General features: G+C 43.7%; 1 protein-coding gene across 1 annotated transcript; it reads left to right on the top strand.

Moving 5' to 3' along the window:
• Positions 1 to 182: 182 nt before the first annotated feature.
• On the top strand, positions 183 to 17,922 carry LOC115192468 (methylcrotonoyl-CoA carboxylase subunit alpha, mitochondrial). The gene is made up of 19 exons (XM_029750998.1): positions 183 to 487; positions 1,157 to 1,200; positions 2,717 to 2,856; positions 2,940 to 3,035; positions 3,170 to 3,291; positions 3,410 to 3,557; positions 3,680 to 3,801; positions 3,894 to 4,005; positions 4,624 to 4,705; positions 4,872 to 4,999; positions 6,549 to 6,732; positions 6,844 to 6,953; positions 7,041 to 7,257; positions 13,499 to 13,585; positions 15,637 to 15,686; positions 15,789 to 15,926; positions 16,177 to 16,281; positions 16,635 to 16,706; positions 16,851 to 17,922. Exons 1-19 carry the CDS (start codon positions 435 to 437, stop codon positions 16,965 to 16,967), a joined length of 2,127 nt encoding a protein of 708 aa, XP_029606858.1. The 5' UTR covers positions 183 to 434; the 3' UTR covers positions 16,968 to 17,922.
• The last annotated feature ends 94 nt before the right edge of the window (positions 17,923 to 18,016 follow it).

Raw genomic sequence — 18,016 nt, 5'->3', positions numbered from 1 at the left:
AACGCTAACCACACTGCTAAAATCATGCCTAACCCTTACCTTAAATTAAATTAAGACCAAAAAGTAAATTTTGGGTTTCGTCCATTTTTACGATATAGACTGATTTTACTTTGTGGCTGTGTTAACTAGTGGAAACGCAGAGACCCCACCTCCGTCTCGACCTTTTCTATTGGTTGATCATCTTACGGGTACACAAGAGAGACAGTCTTAGCAAGTGGAACTCTGTATTTGTTGTTATTTTCACCAAACTAAGAGCATGCTTTAGTTTTATAATTTCATAGAATACCAGTTCCACCGATCAACTCTAGTTGATAATACTTATTATAAAATGCAGTATCGTAACTAGTTAAGGCTTAATTGGTAAATCAAAATAATCGATTTCATAAAGGCAAACGCTTATAATTTCCACAATCGGCTGCAACTAGACAGCAGACATGTTTGCTGTCCTGAAAGTTCAAACCCTACAGGGTCTAAGAATATTTCAACAGTAAGTCGATAATGCTTGTCATATGTTGTGTTATGTTTACTATCACTGCAAGTTATCTATTCTAAATAAATGAGCTGCTAAGAAGAAAAGAAACATGTTTATAGCTTTTTGTCTAGACTGTTGGCTAGCTAGCTAACTAGTTAGCGCCTCTAGACGCAAGTCGAACGTGCATCAGAATATTGTAGTTATCATCTTAGTGTTAAACAAGTAACGTTAATATATATCCAAAACGACTAAGTCACTATCTTGTGTCGTGTCTTTCAACATAACTAACGTATTTAGCCTAATTACTTTTTAATATGCACCGATTTTGTGCAAGGTTAAATAAAGGTAACTAACTTAGCATAACAGCTAACAAACCAGCTAGCTTAACAGTTTGAATGGTGAAATGTTTTGTTTCCAAAGCAATGGGCAGTTCAGTTAATGCATATATATCAGCTAGCTAGTTAGTTAGATAATAGTCATTGTCTTTGAGCAGTGGTCATTATGCATTCGAGTATTAGACAGCTGTGATGAAGGCAGCCACCTGCACTATGGTACAATTAGCATGTCTGCCCTTGAAAGCCATTCATTTATGTAAACGGCTGTAACTACCGTAGGTGCTCTCTTGACATGACCTGTCCAACCAAGGTCTGTGTCCTGCAATGACCTGTGATTGTCTCATCTTAGGAAATGTATATGGACCAAAGGATCTGTACGGTTTGCCTCAGTTGGTAAGTAACATGGGACAATAATATTCACAGAAGTGCTGACTTTAATATTCTCTTTTTCTTTCCATCTAGATTGAACTGCAGAGAAAGCATTGTAAACTTAGCAAAAGAAAGAGAACGTCCTCTCACTGTCAACTGTGTTTATTTTCAGCAAACTTAACCTGTAAATATTTGTATGGACATAACAAGATTCAACAACTGAGACATAAACTGAACAAGTTCCACAGACATATGACTAACAGAAATTGAATAATGCGTCCCTGAACAAAGGGGGGGTGAAAAGTAACAGTCATTATCTGGTGTGGCCACCAGCTGCATTAAGTACTGCAGTGCATCTCCTCCTCATTAACTGCACCAGATTTGCCCGTTCTTGCAGTGAGATGTTACCCCACTCTTCCAACAAGCCACCTGCAAGTTTCCGAACATTTCTGGGGGGGAATGGCCCTAGCCCTCACCCTACGATCCAACAGGTCCCAGACATGCTCAATGGGATTGAGATCCGGGCTCTTCACTGGCCATGGCAGAACACTGACATTCCTGTCTTGCAGGAAATCACGCACAGAACGAGCAGTATGGCTGGTGGCATTGTCATGCTGGAGGGTCATGTCAGGATGCTGTGACACACCACCCCAGACCATGATGGACCCTCCACCTCCAAATCGATCCCGCTTCAGAGTACAGGCCTCGGTGTAACGCTCATTTCTTCGACGATAAACGCGAATCCAACCATCACCACTGGTGAGACAAATCCGCGACTCGTCAGTGAAGAGCTCTTTTTGCCAGTCCTGTCTGGTCCAGCGACGGTGAGTTTGTGCCCATAGGCGACGTTGTTGCCGGTGATGTCTGGTGAGGACCTGCCTTACAACAGGCCTACGAGCTCTGTCCAGCCTCTCTGTCCAGCTTATTGCAGACAGTTTGAGCACTGATGGAGGGATTGTGCGTTCCTGGTGTAACTCGGGCAGTTGTTGTTGCCATCCTGTACCTGTCCCACAGGTGTGACATTCGGATGTACCTATCCTGTGCAGGTGTTGTTACACGTGGTCTGCCACTGCGAGGACGATCAGCTGTCCGTCCTGTCGCTCTGTAGCACTGTCTTAGGCGTCTCACAGTATGGACATTGCAATCTATTGCCCTGACCACATCTGCAGTCCTCATGCCTCCTTGCAGCATGCCTAAGGCACATTCACGCAGATGAGCAGGGACCCTGGGCATCTTTGTTTTGGTGTTTTGTCAGTAGAAAGGCCTCTTTAGTGTCCTAAGTTTTCATAACTGTGACCTTAATTGCCTACCGTCTGTAAGCTGTTAGTGTCTTAATGACTGTTCACAAGTGCATGTTCATTAATTGTTTATGATTCATTGAACAAGCATGGGAAACAGTGTTTAAACCCTTTTAATTTAAACCCGAATTATCTTTGAAAGACAGGATCCTGAAAAAGGGATGTTTCTTTTTTTTGCTGAGTTTAATTGACTAAATTGGTACGTGTTACATCACTCATAGATCAGGTCTCTTTTCCTTTAGGGCAAGGCAGGATAGAGAAAGTACTCATTGCCAACAGAGGAGAGATTGCCTGCCGTGTGATGCGAACAGCAAAGAAGATGGGTGTGCGCTCTGTGGCAGTATACAGTGATGCAGACCGTCATTCCATGCATGTGGCCATGGTATGTCAAGGCTGTCAACTTTGACCCCTCAGTGTTATGTTTGTAGATGCAACTGTATTGATGAGGTTTCTCTCGTTCCTTAGGCAGATGAGGCCTATAACATTGGGCCAGCTGCATCCCAGCAGAGTTACTTGTCAATGGAGAAAGTCTTGGAGGTTGCCAAGAGATCTGGATCACATGTATGTCAAGTGCAGTATTGTATTTGTAGTATTTTTCATTCTCATTTATTTTGACAATCCACTGTTTCTCAAAGTCGCCATACCGGCTATCACTGAAGAATAAGTTGATGTTTGTAATTGTGTTTTTGTTATAGGCTGTCCATCCGGGATATGGCTTCCTGTCAGAGAATACAGAGTTTGCTGAGGCGTGCAAACAGGAGGGTATCATTTTCATTGGTCCTCCATCATCTGCCATCAGAGACATGGGTATCAAAAGGTATAGTTAAATGACTCCTCTTTTCAAGTCACTTTTCAGTTTTGTATGTTGTAAGTCTGATCTGAATAAGGGTTATTCAAAAGTTCAATCTTAAATCTATTCCTTTTCTTTTTCCTAGTACATCAAAATACATTATGTCAGCTGCGGGTGTTCCTATCATCGAGGGTTACCACGGAGAGGACCAATCGGATGAGAAGCTCCAAGCTGAGGCTGTCAGGATTGGCTACCCAGTGATGATAAAGGCTGTGCGTGGCGGGGGTGGTAAAGTAAGTAAGATATTGTAAATTCGGTTTTGAACCTCTCAATGTACAAACCAAAATGATTGTTTCATGCTATGATAGTGTGGTTTGTGTTTCAAGGCTCCTATGGTTCTGATTGGTTTATCTAGGGAATGCGCATTTCACACACCGCTGAAGATTTCCATGAGCAGCTTGAGTCTGCGAGACGAGAGGCTCGCAAGTCCTTCAACGATGACGTCATGCTAGTGGAGAAATTTGTAGAGGACCCCAGGTATGTAGAAGACGCTGTATATCTATTTGTTTTGGAGATTCAGACAATACCCTTGTTTAGATGTCGTGTGACCAGATTCCTTCCCTGACCAGACACGTGGAGGTCCAGGTCTTTGGGGACCAGCATGGAAATGCTGTCTACCTGTTTGAGAGGGACTGCAGCGTGCAGAGAAGGCACCAGAAGATCATTGAGGAAGCACCAGGGGTAAGTGCAGGGTACAGGACTCCGCCCAGTATCCTGCCCTGAACTTTAGTCACTGTTACTAGCCGGCTACCACCTGGTACTCAACCCTGCACCTTAGACTGCTTCGACACTGGTATTTTTTTATAATGTTACATACTGTTTTACCCATTTCATACTGTATTATAGTCAAAGTTAATCCTATATAACTACTACAGTACACACCTTTTCTATTCATATACTGTCCACAATGTCTATACACACCATCATATATACATATACACTGAGTGTACAAAACATTAGGAGCACCTTGTGTTAACTGCCTTGCTCAGTGGCAGAACGACAGATTTTTACTGTGTCCGCTCGGGATTCGATCTAGCAACCTTTCGGTTACTGGCCCAACGCTCTAACCACTAGGCTAGCTGCATTTCACTTGACCCGCGATAACATCAGCAAAATATGTACATGCGACCAATAACATTCGATTTTTGCTCAAAAGTAACATGTCTTGGTTTCCTGTGTAAATGCTGAATAGGAGACTTGACTGCACTATGGTTTGAACAACCTAGGCCGTGTGTGTGTGTGTGTGTGTGTGTGTGTGTGTTAATTATTTTTGGTTTGTGTTTGCACCGGTGCTTGTAGCCTGGTATAAGCGAGGAGGTGAGGTGTAAACTGGGAGAGGCAGCGGTGAGAGCAGCCAAAGCCGTCAACTATGTGGGAGCAGGTGAGCAGAGAATGGACCTCAAACATTGTTGCTTTGAACACTCACTCACTAGAGGGTTATGAAATCATCTGTTGTAATGTTTTAAATAGAGGCTTTCCCATCCTTTGCACTACCCTGTGCACCGGTGTGACAACCACATTTACAGTATGTCCCTGATTCTATGCAGGCACTGTGGAGTTCATCATGGATGCACAGCACAACTTCTACTTCATGGAGATGAACACACGTCTGCAGGTGGAGCACCCTGTGTCTGAGATGATCACTGGAACTGACCTGGTGGAGTGGCAGCTCAGGGTAAGATGGAAAGAAGGATGCCATCGGAAAGAGGGGGTTGGGGACATCAATGTGTTGTAATACACTGGGTGTACAAAACATGAACACCTGCTCTTTCCATAACATGGACAGACCAGGTGAATCCAGGTGAAAGCCATGATCCCTTATTGATGTCACTTGTTAAATCCACTTCAATCAGTGTCGATGAAGGGGAGGAGACCGGTTTAAAGAAGGATTTTTAAGCCTTGAGACAGTTAAGATATGGATTGTGTGTGTGTGTGTGTGTGTGTGTGTGTCATTCAGAGGGTGAATGGGCAAGACAAAAGACTGAAGTGCCTTTGAACGGGGTATGGTAGTAGGTGCCAGGTGCACCGGTGTGAGTTTGTGAAGAACTGCAAAGCTGGTTGGTTTTTCACGCTCAAGAGTTTCCCGTGTGTATCAAGAATGGTCCACCACCCAATGGACATCCAGCCAATTTGACACAACTGTGGGAAGCATTGGAGTCAACATGGGCCAGCATCCCTGTGGAACGCTTTCAACACCCTGTAGAGTCCATGTCCTGACGAATTGAAGCTGTTCTGAGGGCAAAAGGGGGTGCAACTCAATGTGTTCCTAATTTTTTTGTAGACTCAGTGGGTTGAGTGTATTTATGAGCTCCTGTAGAAGGCCTCATAATCCCAGAGATTATGGATTTTAATCTGCATAAAGATTAAATGAACAATTTGTTAAATCACCACCCTGATGTAGGGCTCCACGATATGGACAGAAAATCTTTTAGCAATCTTTTTTTATTTTTGATTTGTGATATAGATCAAACCACTTGGGTGAATTGTTGGAATCATAGTAATATAATTATTTACACTGAATGTACAAAACATTAACAACACACTGAGGTAGCGTGATGTAGCCTGGCCACCACTGTGGGCATTCAGAGGTACAGTAGATGAGTAATAACATGGGCTTTCTCTCTGAGGTTACGCAGCACAGCGGTAATGATAGCTAGCCACAAGATTAACACGTTAGATTACAGAGCAGTAATGCTATCACACAGCAGTCCTAAAGATAAGCTAACCATCAATGAGATGATTCACCCCAGCCATTACCAAATGTTCATACAATGCAAACTAATATTTTGTCCTCAGAACAGCCTCAATTCGCCGGGGCATGAACTCAACAATGTGTCGAAAGCATTCCACAGGGATACTGGCATAAGTCTTCAAAAATCCTTTTTTAACCTGTTTCCTCCCCTGAAGTGGATTTAATGAGTGACATCAATAAGGGATCATAGCTTTCACCTGGTCAGTCTGTCATGGAAAGAGCAAGTGTTCTTAATGTTTTGTACACTCAGTGTATATTAAAAAGCAAAGTGGAAAGCAGCATCGTTCTTCTTTGGATCAATCTGTTGACTGCATTTGACCTAACAGAACAGCATGCACATTTATAGTGGATCTAACAGCGATGAGGAGGAACTGTGTTGCTTGAGTGACAGGGCGAGGCTTTGTGTGTGGGAAGCAGCCGCAACAGGAGAGAGACGACAAACCGAGTCAACTATAAACTACTTGGCTCTCAGGTGGCTGCAGGCGAGAGGCTGCCCCTCCTGCAGGAGGAGATTGAACTGATGGGCCATTCGTTTGAGGCCAGGATATACGCTGAGGACCCCAACAACGACTTCCTCCCTGGGGCAGGACCCCTCCTTCATCTGTCTACACCCCTGGCAGACGAATACACACGCATCGAGACGGGCGTCAGGGAAGGTACAGTACACCCAGCTTACCTGTAACTACTTACACCTATTTTACGCTAGACTGTCAGACAGAACTCTTGATATAACCACATAGTGATGATGTACCTGTCTGTGTTCTCAGGAGATGAAGTGTCAGCCCACTATGACCCCATGATCGCTAAACTGGTGGTCTGGGGAGAAGACCGATCTGCTGCTCTGAAGAAGCTCAGATACTGTCTACGCCAGTACAACGTAAGAGCATTATACACACACTGGACACATCCCATTTCTGTTTCTGTCAGAGACTTTTCATTGACTTATGACCACTGATCCCGGCAGATCGTAGGCCTCAACACCAACATTGACTTCCTGCTGAGTCTGTCTGGACATCCAGAGTTTGAGGCGGGGAATGTGACCACCAGCTTCATCCCCCAGCACTATGAGCAGCTGTTCCCTAAACCCATCCCTCCCTCCAGGGCCACACTGTGTCAGGCTGCCCTGGGCCTGCTGCTCAGAGAGAGGACCAGCACCCAGACCTTCAGAGACCAGTCCAACGGTGAGGAACAACAACAGGCCTGTCTTTACAGGTCACTGAGAACTACACTACATGACGAAAAGTATGTGGACACCTGCTCGTCGAACATCTCATTCCAAAATCATGGCCATTAATATGGAGTTGATCCCCCCCCTTTGCTGCTATAACAGCATCCACTCTTCTGGGAAGGCTTCCCATTAGATGTTGGAACATTGCTGCGGGGGACTTGCTGATTTTCTGTCACAAGCATTTGTGAGGTCGGGCACTGATGTTGGGCGATTAGGCCTGTCTCACAGTCGGCGTTCCAATTCATCACAAAGGTTTTTGATGGGGTTGAGGTCAGGGCTCTGTGCAGGCCAGTCAAGTTCTTCCACACCGATCTTGATAAACCATTTCTGTATGGTCTTCGCTTTGTGCACAGGGGCATTGTCATGCTGAAACAGGAAACAAAGTTGGAAGCACAAAATCGTCTAGAATGTCATTGTATACTGTAGCATTAACATTTCCCTTCATTGGAACTAAGGGGCCTAGCCTGAACCATGCAAAACAGACCATTATTCCTCCTCCAAACTTTACAGTTGGCACTATGCATTGGGGCAGGTAGCATTCTCCTGGCATCCGCCAAACCCAGATTTGTTCGTCAGAATGCCAGATGGTGAAGCGTGATTCAAAGAACGCGTTTCCACTGCTCTGGAGTCCAATAGCGGCAAGCTTTACACCACTCCAGCCGACTCTTGGCATTGCGTATGGTGATCTTAGGCTTGTGTGCAGCTGCTCGGCCATGGAAACCCATTTCATGAAGCTCCCGACGAACAGTTATTGTGCTGATGTTGCTTCCAGAGTCAGTTTGGAACTCGGTAGTGAGTGTTGCAACCGAGGGCAGACAATTTTTATGCGTTTCAGCACTCGGCGGTCCCATTTTGTGAGCTTGTGTGGCCTACCACTTTGCGGCTGCGCCGTTGTTGCTCGTTGACGTTTACACTTCACAATAACAGCACTTACAGTTGACCGGGGTTTTACAGTTTGACAAACTGACTTGTTGGAAAGGTTGCATCCTATGACGGTGCCACGTTGAATGTCACTGAGCTCTTCAATAAGGCCGTTCTACTGCCAATGTTTGTCTATGGAGATGTTATACACCTGTCAGCAACAGGTGTGGCTGAAATAGCTGAATCCACTAATTTGAAGGGGTGTCCACATACTTTTGTATAGTGTGTGCGTGCATATGTACATATACCTTAGCCAAATTTAATCCTAGTAAAAATTCCCTGTCTTAGGTCAGTTAGGATCACCACTTTATTTTAAGAATGTGAAATGTCAGAATAATAGTAGTGATTTATTTCAGCTTTTATTTCTTTCATCACATTCCCAGTGGGTCAGAAGTTTACAATACACTCAATTAGTATTTGGTAGCATTGCTTTTAAATTGTTTAACTTGGGTCAAACGTTTCGGGTAGCCTTCCACAAGCTTCCCACAATAAGTTGGGTGAATTTTGGCCCATTCCTCCTGACAGAGCTGGTGTAACTGGGTCAGGTTTGTAGGCTCCTTGCTCGCACACGCTTTTTCAGTTCTGCCCACACATTTTCTATAGGATTGAGGTCAGGGCTTTGTGATGGCCACTCCAATACCTTGACTTTGTTGTCCTTAAGCCATTTTGCCACAACTTTGGACGTATGCTTGGGGTCATTGTTCATTTGGAAGACCGATTTGCGAAGCTTTAACTTCCTGACTGATGTCTTGAGATGTTGCTTCAATATATCCACATCATTTTCTTTCCTCATGATGCCATCTATTTTGTGAAGTGCACCAGTCCCTCCTGCAGCTTAGCACCCCCACAACATGATGCTGCCAACTCCGTGCTTCACGGTTGGGATGGTGTTCTTCGGCTTGCAAGCCTCCCACTTTTTCCTCTAAACATAACGATGGTCATTATGGCCAAACATTTCTATTTTTGTTTCGTCAGACCAGAGGACATTTCTCCAAAAAGTACGATCTTGGTCCCCATGTGCAGTTGCAAACCGTAGTCTGGCTTTTGTAATGGCAGTTTTGGAGCAGTGGCTTCTTCCTTGCTGAGCGGCCTTTCAGGTTATGTCGATATAGGACTCGTCTTACTGTGGATATAGATACTTTTGTACCTGTTTCCTCCAGCATCTTCTCAAGGTCCTTTGCTGTTGTTCTGGGATTGATTGGCACTTTTCACACCAAAGTAAGTTCATCTCTAGGAGACAGAACGCATTTCCTTCCCGAGCGGTATGACGGCTGCGTGGTCCCATGGTGTTTATACTTGCGTACTATTGTTTGTACAGATGAATGTGGTACCTTCAGGCGTTTGGAAATTGCTCCCAAGGATGAACAAGACTTGTGGAGGTCTACAATTTTTTTTCTGAGGTCTTGGCTGATTTCTTTTGATTTTCCCATGATGTCAAGCAAAGAGGCACTGAGTTTGAAGGTAGGCATTGAAATGCATCCACACGTACACCTCCTATTGAATAAAATGTCAATTAGCCTATCAGAAGCTTATAAAGCCATGACATCATTTTCTGGAATTTCCCAAGCTGTTAAAGGCACAGTCAACGTAGTGTATGTAAACTTCTGACACACTGGAATTGTGATACAGTGAAATAATCTGTCTGTAAACAACTGTTGGAAAAATGACTTGTGTAATACACAAAGTAGATGTCCTAACCGACTTACCAAAATTGTAGTTTGTTAACAAGAAATTTGTGGAGTAGTTGAAACACTTAGGTTGGAGTCTTTAAAACTTGTTTATGTAAACTTCCGACTTCAACTGTACGTCATACAGTACCAGTCAAAATTTGACACATATACTGATTCAAGGGCTTTTCTTTATTTTTATACTATTTTCTATATTGAAGAATGGTGAATACATCAAAACTATTAAATGACACACATGGAATCATGTAGTAACCAAAAAAGTGTTAAATATAAAATATATTTTGATTTGTTTGAGAATCTTTAAAGTAGCCACCCTTTGCCTTGATGACAGCTTTGCACACTCTTGGCATTCTCTCAACCAGCTTCACCTGGATTGCATTTCAATGAACAGGTGTGCCTTATTGAATTTCTTTCCTTAATGTGTTTGAGGCAATCAGTTGTCTTGTGACAAAGTTTGAGTGGTATATCGAAGATGGCCCTATTTGGTAAAAGTCCATATTATGGCAAGAACAGCTCAAATAAGCAAAGAGAAACGACAGTCCATCATTACTTTAAGACATGAAGGTCAGTCAATCTGGAAAATTTCAAGAACGTTTAACGTTTCTTCAAGAGCAGTCGCAGAAACCATACCATTAAGCGCTACGATGAAACTGGCTCTCATGAGGACCGCCAATGGAAAGGAGGACCCATAGTTACCTCTGCTGCAGAGGACAAGTTCATTAGAGTGACCAGCCTCAGAAATATTAGCCCAAATAAATTCTTCAGAGTTCAAGTAACAGACACATCATCAACTGTTCAGAGGAGACTGTGTGAATCAGGCCTTCATGGTCGAATTGCTGCAAAGAAACCACTACTAAAGGACACAACTAATAATAATAAGAGGAGACTTTCTTTGGCCAAGAAACATGAGCAATGGACAATAAATAGACTGGTAGAAATCTGTCTGAGTCCAATTTTGAGATTTTTGGTTCCAACTACCGTGTCTTTGTGAGACACAGAGTAGGTGAACGGATGATCTCCACATGTTCATGATGGCGTCGGAGGGGATGGCTGCCGTCTTATCGGCTCTTAACCAACCATGCTATTTTGTATGTTTTTTTTGTGTTTAACTTGTTTTGTACATAATGACTGTCTCTTATCACTGAAAAGAGCTTCTGGACATCAGAACTGTGATTACTCCCCTCAGATTAGACAGAGTTTTTCTTCAATGAGTCAGATGGGATCGATATACTACAGACACCTGACCAGCCCAGATCTCCTTCATTCGCTGGAGAAGGAAACTGAGATTTTGTGGAAAAAGATCAGGGTGCCTTGTGAGGATCTGGTGACGAGTGGCTAATCTGCCTTTGCCTTCCGTCCTGCTAGCTAACGTGTTGCATGCCGCACCAACAATTTGCATACCACAAATAGATCCACAGATAATGCAATCTCTATTGCACTCCACACTGCCCTTTCACACCTGGACAAAAGGAACACCTATGTGCGAATGCTATTCATTGACTATAACTCAGCGTTCAACACCATAGTGCCCTCAAAGCTCATCATTAAGCTAAGGACCCTGGAACTAAACACCTCCCTCTGCAACTGGATCCTGGACTTCCTGACGGACCGCCCCCAGGTGGTAAGGGTAGGTATCAACACATCCGCCACACTGATCCTCATCACGGGGGCCCCTCAGGGTTGCGTGCTCAGTCCCCTCCTGTATGCCCAGTTCCCTCATGACTGCACGACTCTAGCACCATCATTAAGTTTTCTGATGACCCAACAGTGCTAGGCCTGATCACCAACAACGATGAGACGGCCAATAGGGAGGAGGTCAGAGACCTGACCGTGTGGTGCAAGTACAACAACCTCTCCCTCAATGTGATCAAGACAAAGGAGGTGATCGTGAACTACAGGAAAAGGAGGACCGAGCACGCCCCCATTCTCACCGGCGGGGCTGTAGTGGAACAGGTTGAGCGCTTCAAATTCTTTGGCGTTCACATCACCGACAAACTAACATGGTCCAAGCACACCAAGACAGTCATGAAGAGGGCACGACAAAACCTATTCCCTCTCAGGAGACTGAAAAGATTTGGCATGGGTCCTCAGATCCTCAAAAGATTTTACGGCTGCACCATCGAGCGCATCCTGATGGGTTGCATCACTGCCTGGTATGGCAAATGCTCAGCCTCCAACTGCAAGGCACTAAAAAGGGTAGTGTGTATGGCCCCGTACATCACCGGGGCCAAGCTTCCTGCCATCCAGGACCTCTATACCAGGCGGTGTCAGATGAAGGCCCTAAAAATTGTCAAAGACTCAAGCCACCCTAGTCATTGGCTTGTTCTCTCTGCTACTGCATGGCAAGCGGTACCGGAGCGCCAAGTCTATGTCCAAGAAGCTTCTAAACAGCTTCTACCCCCAAGCCATAAGGCTCCTGAACAGCTAATCAAATGGCTATCCAGACTATTTGCATTGCCCCCACCCTCTTCTACGCTGATGCTACTCTCTTATTATCTGTTTGTCACTAATAACTGTACCTACATGTACATGTTACCTCAACTAACCGGTGCCCCCGCACATTGACTCTGTACCGGTACCCCCTGTGTATAGCCCCACTATTGTTATTTACTACTGCTCTTTAATTATTTGTTATTCTTACTTTTTTTGTGGTATTTTCTTAAAAATGCATTGTTGGTTAAGGGCTTGTAAGTAAGCATTTCACTAAGGTCTACACCTCTTATATTCGGTGCATGTGACAAATACAATTTGAATTGATCTGTGGTTCCCACCATGAAGCATGGAGTAGATGGTGTAATTGTGTGGGGGTGCTTTGCTGGTGACACTGTCTGACATTTATTTAGAATTCAACCAGCATCGCTACCACAGCCTTCTGCAGCGATCCGTCATCCCATCTGGTTTGCGCTTAGTGGGGCTATCATTTGTTTTTCAACAGGACATTGACCCAAGACACCTCCAGGCTGTGTAAGGGCTACATTTTGACATAGAAGATGAGTGATGGAGTGCTGCATCAGATGACCTGACCTCAACCCAATTGAGATGGTTTGGGATGAGTTGGACCGCAGAGTGAAGGAAAAGCAGCCAACAAGTGCTCAGCATATGTGGGAACTCCTTCAAGACTGTTGGAAAAGCATTACTCATGAAGCTGGTTGAGAGAATGCCAAGAGTGTACAAAGCTGTCATCGAGGAAAAGGGTGGCTACTTTGAAGAATCTCAAATATATTTGGGTTTAACCTTTTTTGCTTACTACATGATTCCATATGTGTTATTTCATAGTTTTGATGTCTTCACTATTATTCTGCAATATAGTAAAAATAAAGAAAAACCCTTGAATGAGTGGGTGTCCAAACTTTCGAGTGTGTGTGTGTGTGTGTGTGTGTGTGTGTATAAATACACACACAATTCTATTTTACTTGGTATTATTGTTTCACTCACATCTCTGACCTGTATTGTTGGAGCTTAAGAATTGCACTGAACCCTGCAATTACAGTACATCTGCGACCCTGTGCATGTGACTAATAAACTCTGATTTGATTTACTCAACTGTTGGAGGAGATCCTAAACTGTCCTTTTCTCCCATCGCAGATCCCTTCTCTCCTTTTGCCTCCAGTAATGGCCGGAGGGTGAACATCCTATACAGTAGGAATATGACCCTCCACCTGGGTGAAACTAGTGAGTCTGAACCTCCTTCACCAGGTCATAGACCAGTGGTCACCAGCCTTTTCTGAGTCAAGTTCACTTTCTGAGTTAAAATGACTGCCCAGATCTACAGCTCAGATTTTTTGGTTCATGACACAAAAAGCGTAAGCCTATGCAACATTATCCTATTGAAAACAGTATTGTAGCATTGAGTTTTGCGGTAGGCCAGGGATCATCATCAACTACTGTAGATTCAACCGCAGGACAATTGTTTTATAAATTCTTGAGCGGATGGTCGGGGGGCTGGATCAGAATTACAAATCATTTGTAGACTGCAAATTGACTGCAAGACGCCCAAACAAATATATTTGACTAAAACATAATTTCTCAAACCTTGCTTACATTTGTATACGATCATGTGTCTCTTTTATGTGTGAATACTTTTGGAACCGAAAACTTAGAGCTGATTTCCTGGTGTTTTTAGTCTTATGCAAAATAAATAAATACATTCTCAGAACTTGGGGGGACACATAAAACAACTCGCGGGCCAAATTTGGGGATCCCTGCAGTAGGCTATAGGCCCAATACATTATCACCACATATTGGCTGTGCTTGAATTGCCCTGCTAGTGCATTGTTGTTCAGACCATTTTTAAAAATATATATTTCAAATTTTGATGTAGACAATATGATCACACCGGTAATAGATCAGTTGTTGTATTACTTGTTAGGCACAGCTGAGTGAGCATACATTTACATTTTTATTTTACGGGGCTGATGGTGCCATCATCAGTCTCAGCGACGGGAAAGAGCAGCAGACTGAGGGTCCGCCTCTCAATGTCCCTCCGCTCTCCCTTTCCTCCACTGACACTGACCAAAAAGGGACACTGTCTTCCAGCTGATGGCGAAACTCGAGTCGCACCGCATTATTACACAAATTCATGTTCTTACTCCTATGAACAGAGAAAGTGCCTCTATTAAAAAAAGACCCAAGCCACTAATAATAAAACAAGCCTATCGATACATGTTCCTACTCATTCATTACAGCTGCAGTGCTGGTTGTAGCGTGAGTGGAAGTAGGAAGAACGCGCATTTTATTGCTTATAAAAGTGTTGAATAAAAAGTGTTGCCAGTGCTGAGTAAACTTAAACCACGCAGTCACTCAAAACCAGCAGCTCTTTGCTGTATTCTTTGACAGTCTCTCTCTAGTCATGGTTTTAAATGTTTTTAAATCTCACAGTAGGCTATCAACTGTGCTGTAGCTTTCAATAACGCCTGCTACGTTACTGCAGAAACAGTATTCTGAGCCATCCAATGGGCCAGAGGAAGGCCTATAGTGCACTTGATTTGCTCTCTGGGACCGCCAGAAGGCAGAGTTGGAACCTTCAGACATGAAAATGGTTATAAATGGGAATACTTTGCCTACCCGGCGCACAGGGCAGCTGAATCGGGTGAACTTACTGCCAACAATGTGAGACAAAAAAATAGTAACGCAAGGCTTTATCGTTTGGGATTTTTACAGATATGTTTGCAGATCGACTAGGAATGCCTTGAAGGTCGATCACGATCGACTAGTTGGTGACCACTGTCATAGAGAAAGCAGCCAGTAGAACCTGGTTTGATTGAAATGCTAAGTCAATCTTCATGTTGATGAGGAGCCCAAGTCTGTCCTCCTAGACCTTATTCTAATGACTGTTTTAAATAATTAATGTGGTAATGACATTGATTAATTAGTGTGTCTGATTCCTCCGTCTATAAGCAAGCCAATCTCCTCACTATAATTGAACTTTCAGCAGTCCATATGACATCATTAGTCACTCTCATCCTCATGTTTCACTGTTGCTGAGAATATTTTAATACAGAGAAAAGTACTTTAAGAGCTTTTAATCTGCTTTTTGTTTACTTGTCACATGAAATGTATGTCATTTCCACTGAGGAAAAAAGTTATTCATGTTTTATGTCCATACAAAAAAAAATCTTTAGAATAGGTTAACATCATATGCATTTTCTATAAAGGCAAATCTGAGTCCATTAATCAAGTGGCAGAGGAAAGACTTCACACACAACTTTTTTTTCTCTTTGCAGAAGTGGAAGTAACGGTTACATACAATTCAGATGGGACTTACTCTATGGAGGTACATGTTCTGTGTGTGTTGTGTTGTAAAAATTGCCATACATATGTCTAAGTTCTCTGTGGCAAATGATTTGCAACTGATGGGTTTTGTCCCCTTCATCAGATTGGAGGGGAAGGGTTCCAGGTGTCAGGGGAGGTGGAGACAGAGGGACAGACGTCATTCCTGCACTGCTCTGTCAACGGGGTGAAGTCCCGGCCCAAACTGGTCATCCTTGATAACACAGTACACCTCTTTTCTATGGTGAGTCTCGGTCCACTACAGCAGGGTTTCTCAAACTTGGTCCTGGGGCCCCCTGGAAGCACGTTTTGGTTTTTGCCCTAGCACTACACATCTGATTCAAATAATCAAAACTTGATGACTTGGTTATTTGAATCAGCTGTGTAGTGCTAGGGCAAAAAAACATGCACACAGGTAGGGCCCCAGGACCCTGCTCTAGAACACTGTCACTTTCCTTCTCAGGTCCTCTAACCCATCCTCTTCTCCCCATCAGGAGGGCAGCGCAGAGGTGAGCGTTCCAGTGCCCAAGTTCCTGGCTGGTGTGAGCACAGGAGCACAGGGAGGAGCTGTGGCACCTATGACCGGGACCATTGAGAAGGTAATAAATTATGGATCATCCCTTTTTTTCTCTCACCACCATTATTTCTGTCTATAAAAGCTGACCCAGCCACGCTGACAGATGATCTTTAATATGTTGCTCTGGGATATGATTTCCTTCCAGATGGTCAGTTAGCACTCAGGCATGCTGATTCATGGGATATTAGCTCACTCAGCAGCTAATGTCGGCACATTATTTAATCTGTACCTCCTATTGATGACATGGTGTGCATTGTTCAGACGTGCCAATTGATAAATGTCAGTTGTGGAAAAACAGACATTGAGACTCCTGTCCTAACAGGGCCATGTATAATCTATAGGTAAGGTCCTTAATATTATCTCCTCTTCCTCTAGGTGCTGGTGAAGGCAGGAGACACTGTGCAAATTGGAGACGCCTTGATGGTGATGAATGCCATGAAAATGGAGGTGAGCTTGTCATTTCCTACACTGAGGAGTCTACTCCCAACCCACACCCTCGCTCACCCACGTTGACTTTTCGAACCCTGTAGCCACTTACATTGTGCTGTAAATGAACTGTGGGTCCTCAGACTGTTCTCTCGCTCTCTGCAGCACACCATCCGAGCACCTAAAGCTGGAGTTATCAAGAAGGTGTTTTTCAAGGAGGGCTCCCAGGCCAACCGACACGCAGCCCTGGTGGAGTTTGAGGAAGCTGCTGAAGAGGAATAATCTCGTGTGAATATCCATGTGTGAACTTTCAGAAGCTGTAAGAGTTACTGTAGAAATCATAGGAAAGAGGCATTTACTATAGGGGTTGCAAACTGCTGTACCATCCTACAGGAAGACACTACAGGTCCATGTGGATCACACTGTACACAGTATGAGATGCCAGAAAATTCCCTTTGAGTTGTGGCAAATGTAGATTTAACAATACTGGTATATTTGCTTTGGGTTATTTTATCTTACATTTTCAGATGGCTGTATTAAAGTAGACATCTGGCTTTTGTAGTGTCCTCTGCAAAGTGCTCTTGTCTGTTTCTCTATGCAGCTTGGCTCATGGTACTACTGTAACTACTAAACCACTAGCTTTTTGGTGAGTGTTCTTCCTCTCCTTCAAACTTTTCTTTTTCTAGCTTCACTATAGCCTGGTCCCATATGCTCTTGTCAAGCCAAACATGCTTTAATGATAAGGAGTTGGCATGATAGCACAAACAGGTCTAGCACTCAGGCTACATCTCATGATTCAGATTCACTCCAGGCTGTGAAATTCAAATAAGGGCCATTTGCTGCTAATAGCCTCGCCTCACAGGCCTACCATGTTGTGTTTAATGACCAGAATCTGGTTACTTTACAGTCCAATAGCTAATACCAGGGCAAAGATGGCCTGCCATCTGAATTCATTTAACACGGTCATCTCTCATATCGTGTGACATACAAAAAAGATTGACCATCAAATAACCAAGAAGAGAGAAGGGCCAGAGCACATGTTTTTATAGGTGTTGTAATATGTCAGCGTTAGTGTTGAATCCCCGCAAGCACACAGTCCTGTGGTGAGTTATGAATGTCTACTAAACTGTGCGGTCATCCATTCAGTAATGCATCATTCACATTGATTTGTAATTAGCTGAGGGTTGTCAAATTGTTTTTCTAAAAGATAATTTCAGATAAACTTTCTCTAAATGTCTCATTTTGTGGTTTTATAGAGGTATACTACTATGCTGGTCACAGTAGTGTGTGTGTGTGTGTGTGTATATTAGTTGCATACACGATCTGCTGGA

The sequence above is a fragment of the Salmo trutta genome, chromosome 4 (genome assembly GCF_901001165.1).
Source record: "Salmo trutta chromosome 4, fSalTru1.1, whole genome shotgun sequence".
Taxonomy (NCBI): domain Eukaryota; kingdom Metazoa; phylum Chordata; class Actinopteri; order Salmoniformes; family Salmonidae; genus Salmo; species Salmo trutta.
The sequence above is the reverse complement of the archived record's forward strand: the minus strand, read 5'-3'. Positions and strand labels throughout refer to the sequence as shown.

What these genes read in the sequence shown, in the direction of transcription:
- LOC115192468 (XM_029750998.1), top strand. Translation starts at nt 435, where the DNA reads ATGTTTGCTGTCCTGAAAGTTCAAACCCTACAGGGTCTAAGAATATTT. An exon ending in CGTCAACTATGTGGGAGCAG is followed by an intron (nt 4,706 to 4,871) that starts GTGAGCAGAGAA and finishes GATTCTATGCAG; the next exon opens with GCACTGTGGAGTTCATCATG. An exon ending in ATGGGACTTACTCTATGGAG is followed by an intron (nt 15,687 to 15,788) that starts GTACATGTTCTG and finishes CCCCTTCATCAG; the next exon opens with ATTGGAGGGGAAGGGTTCCA.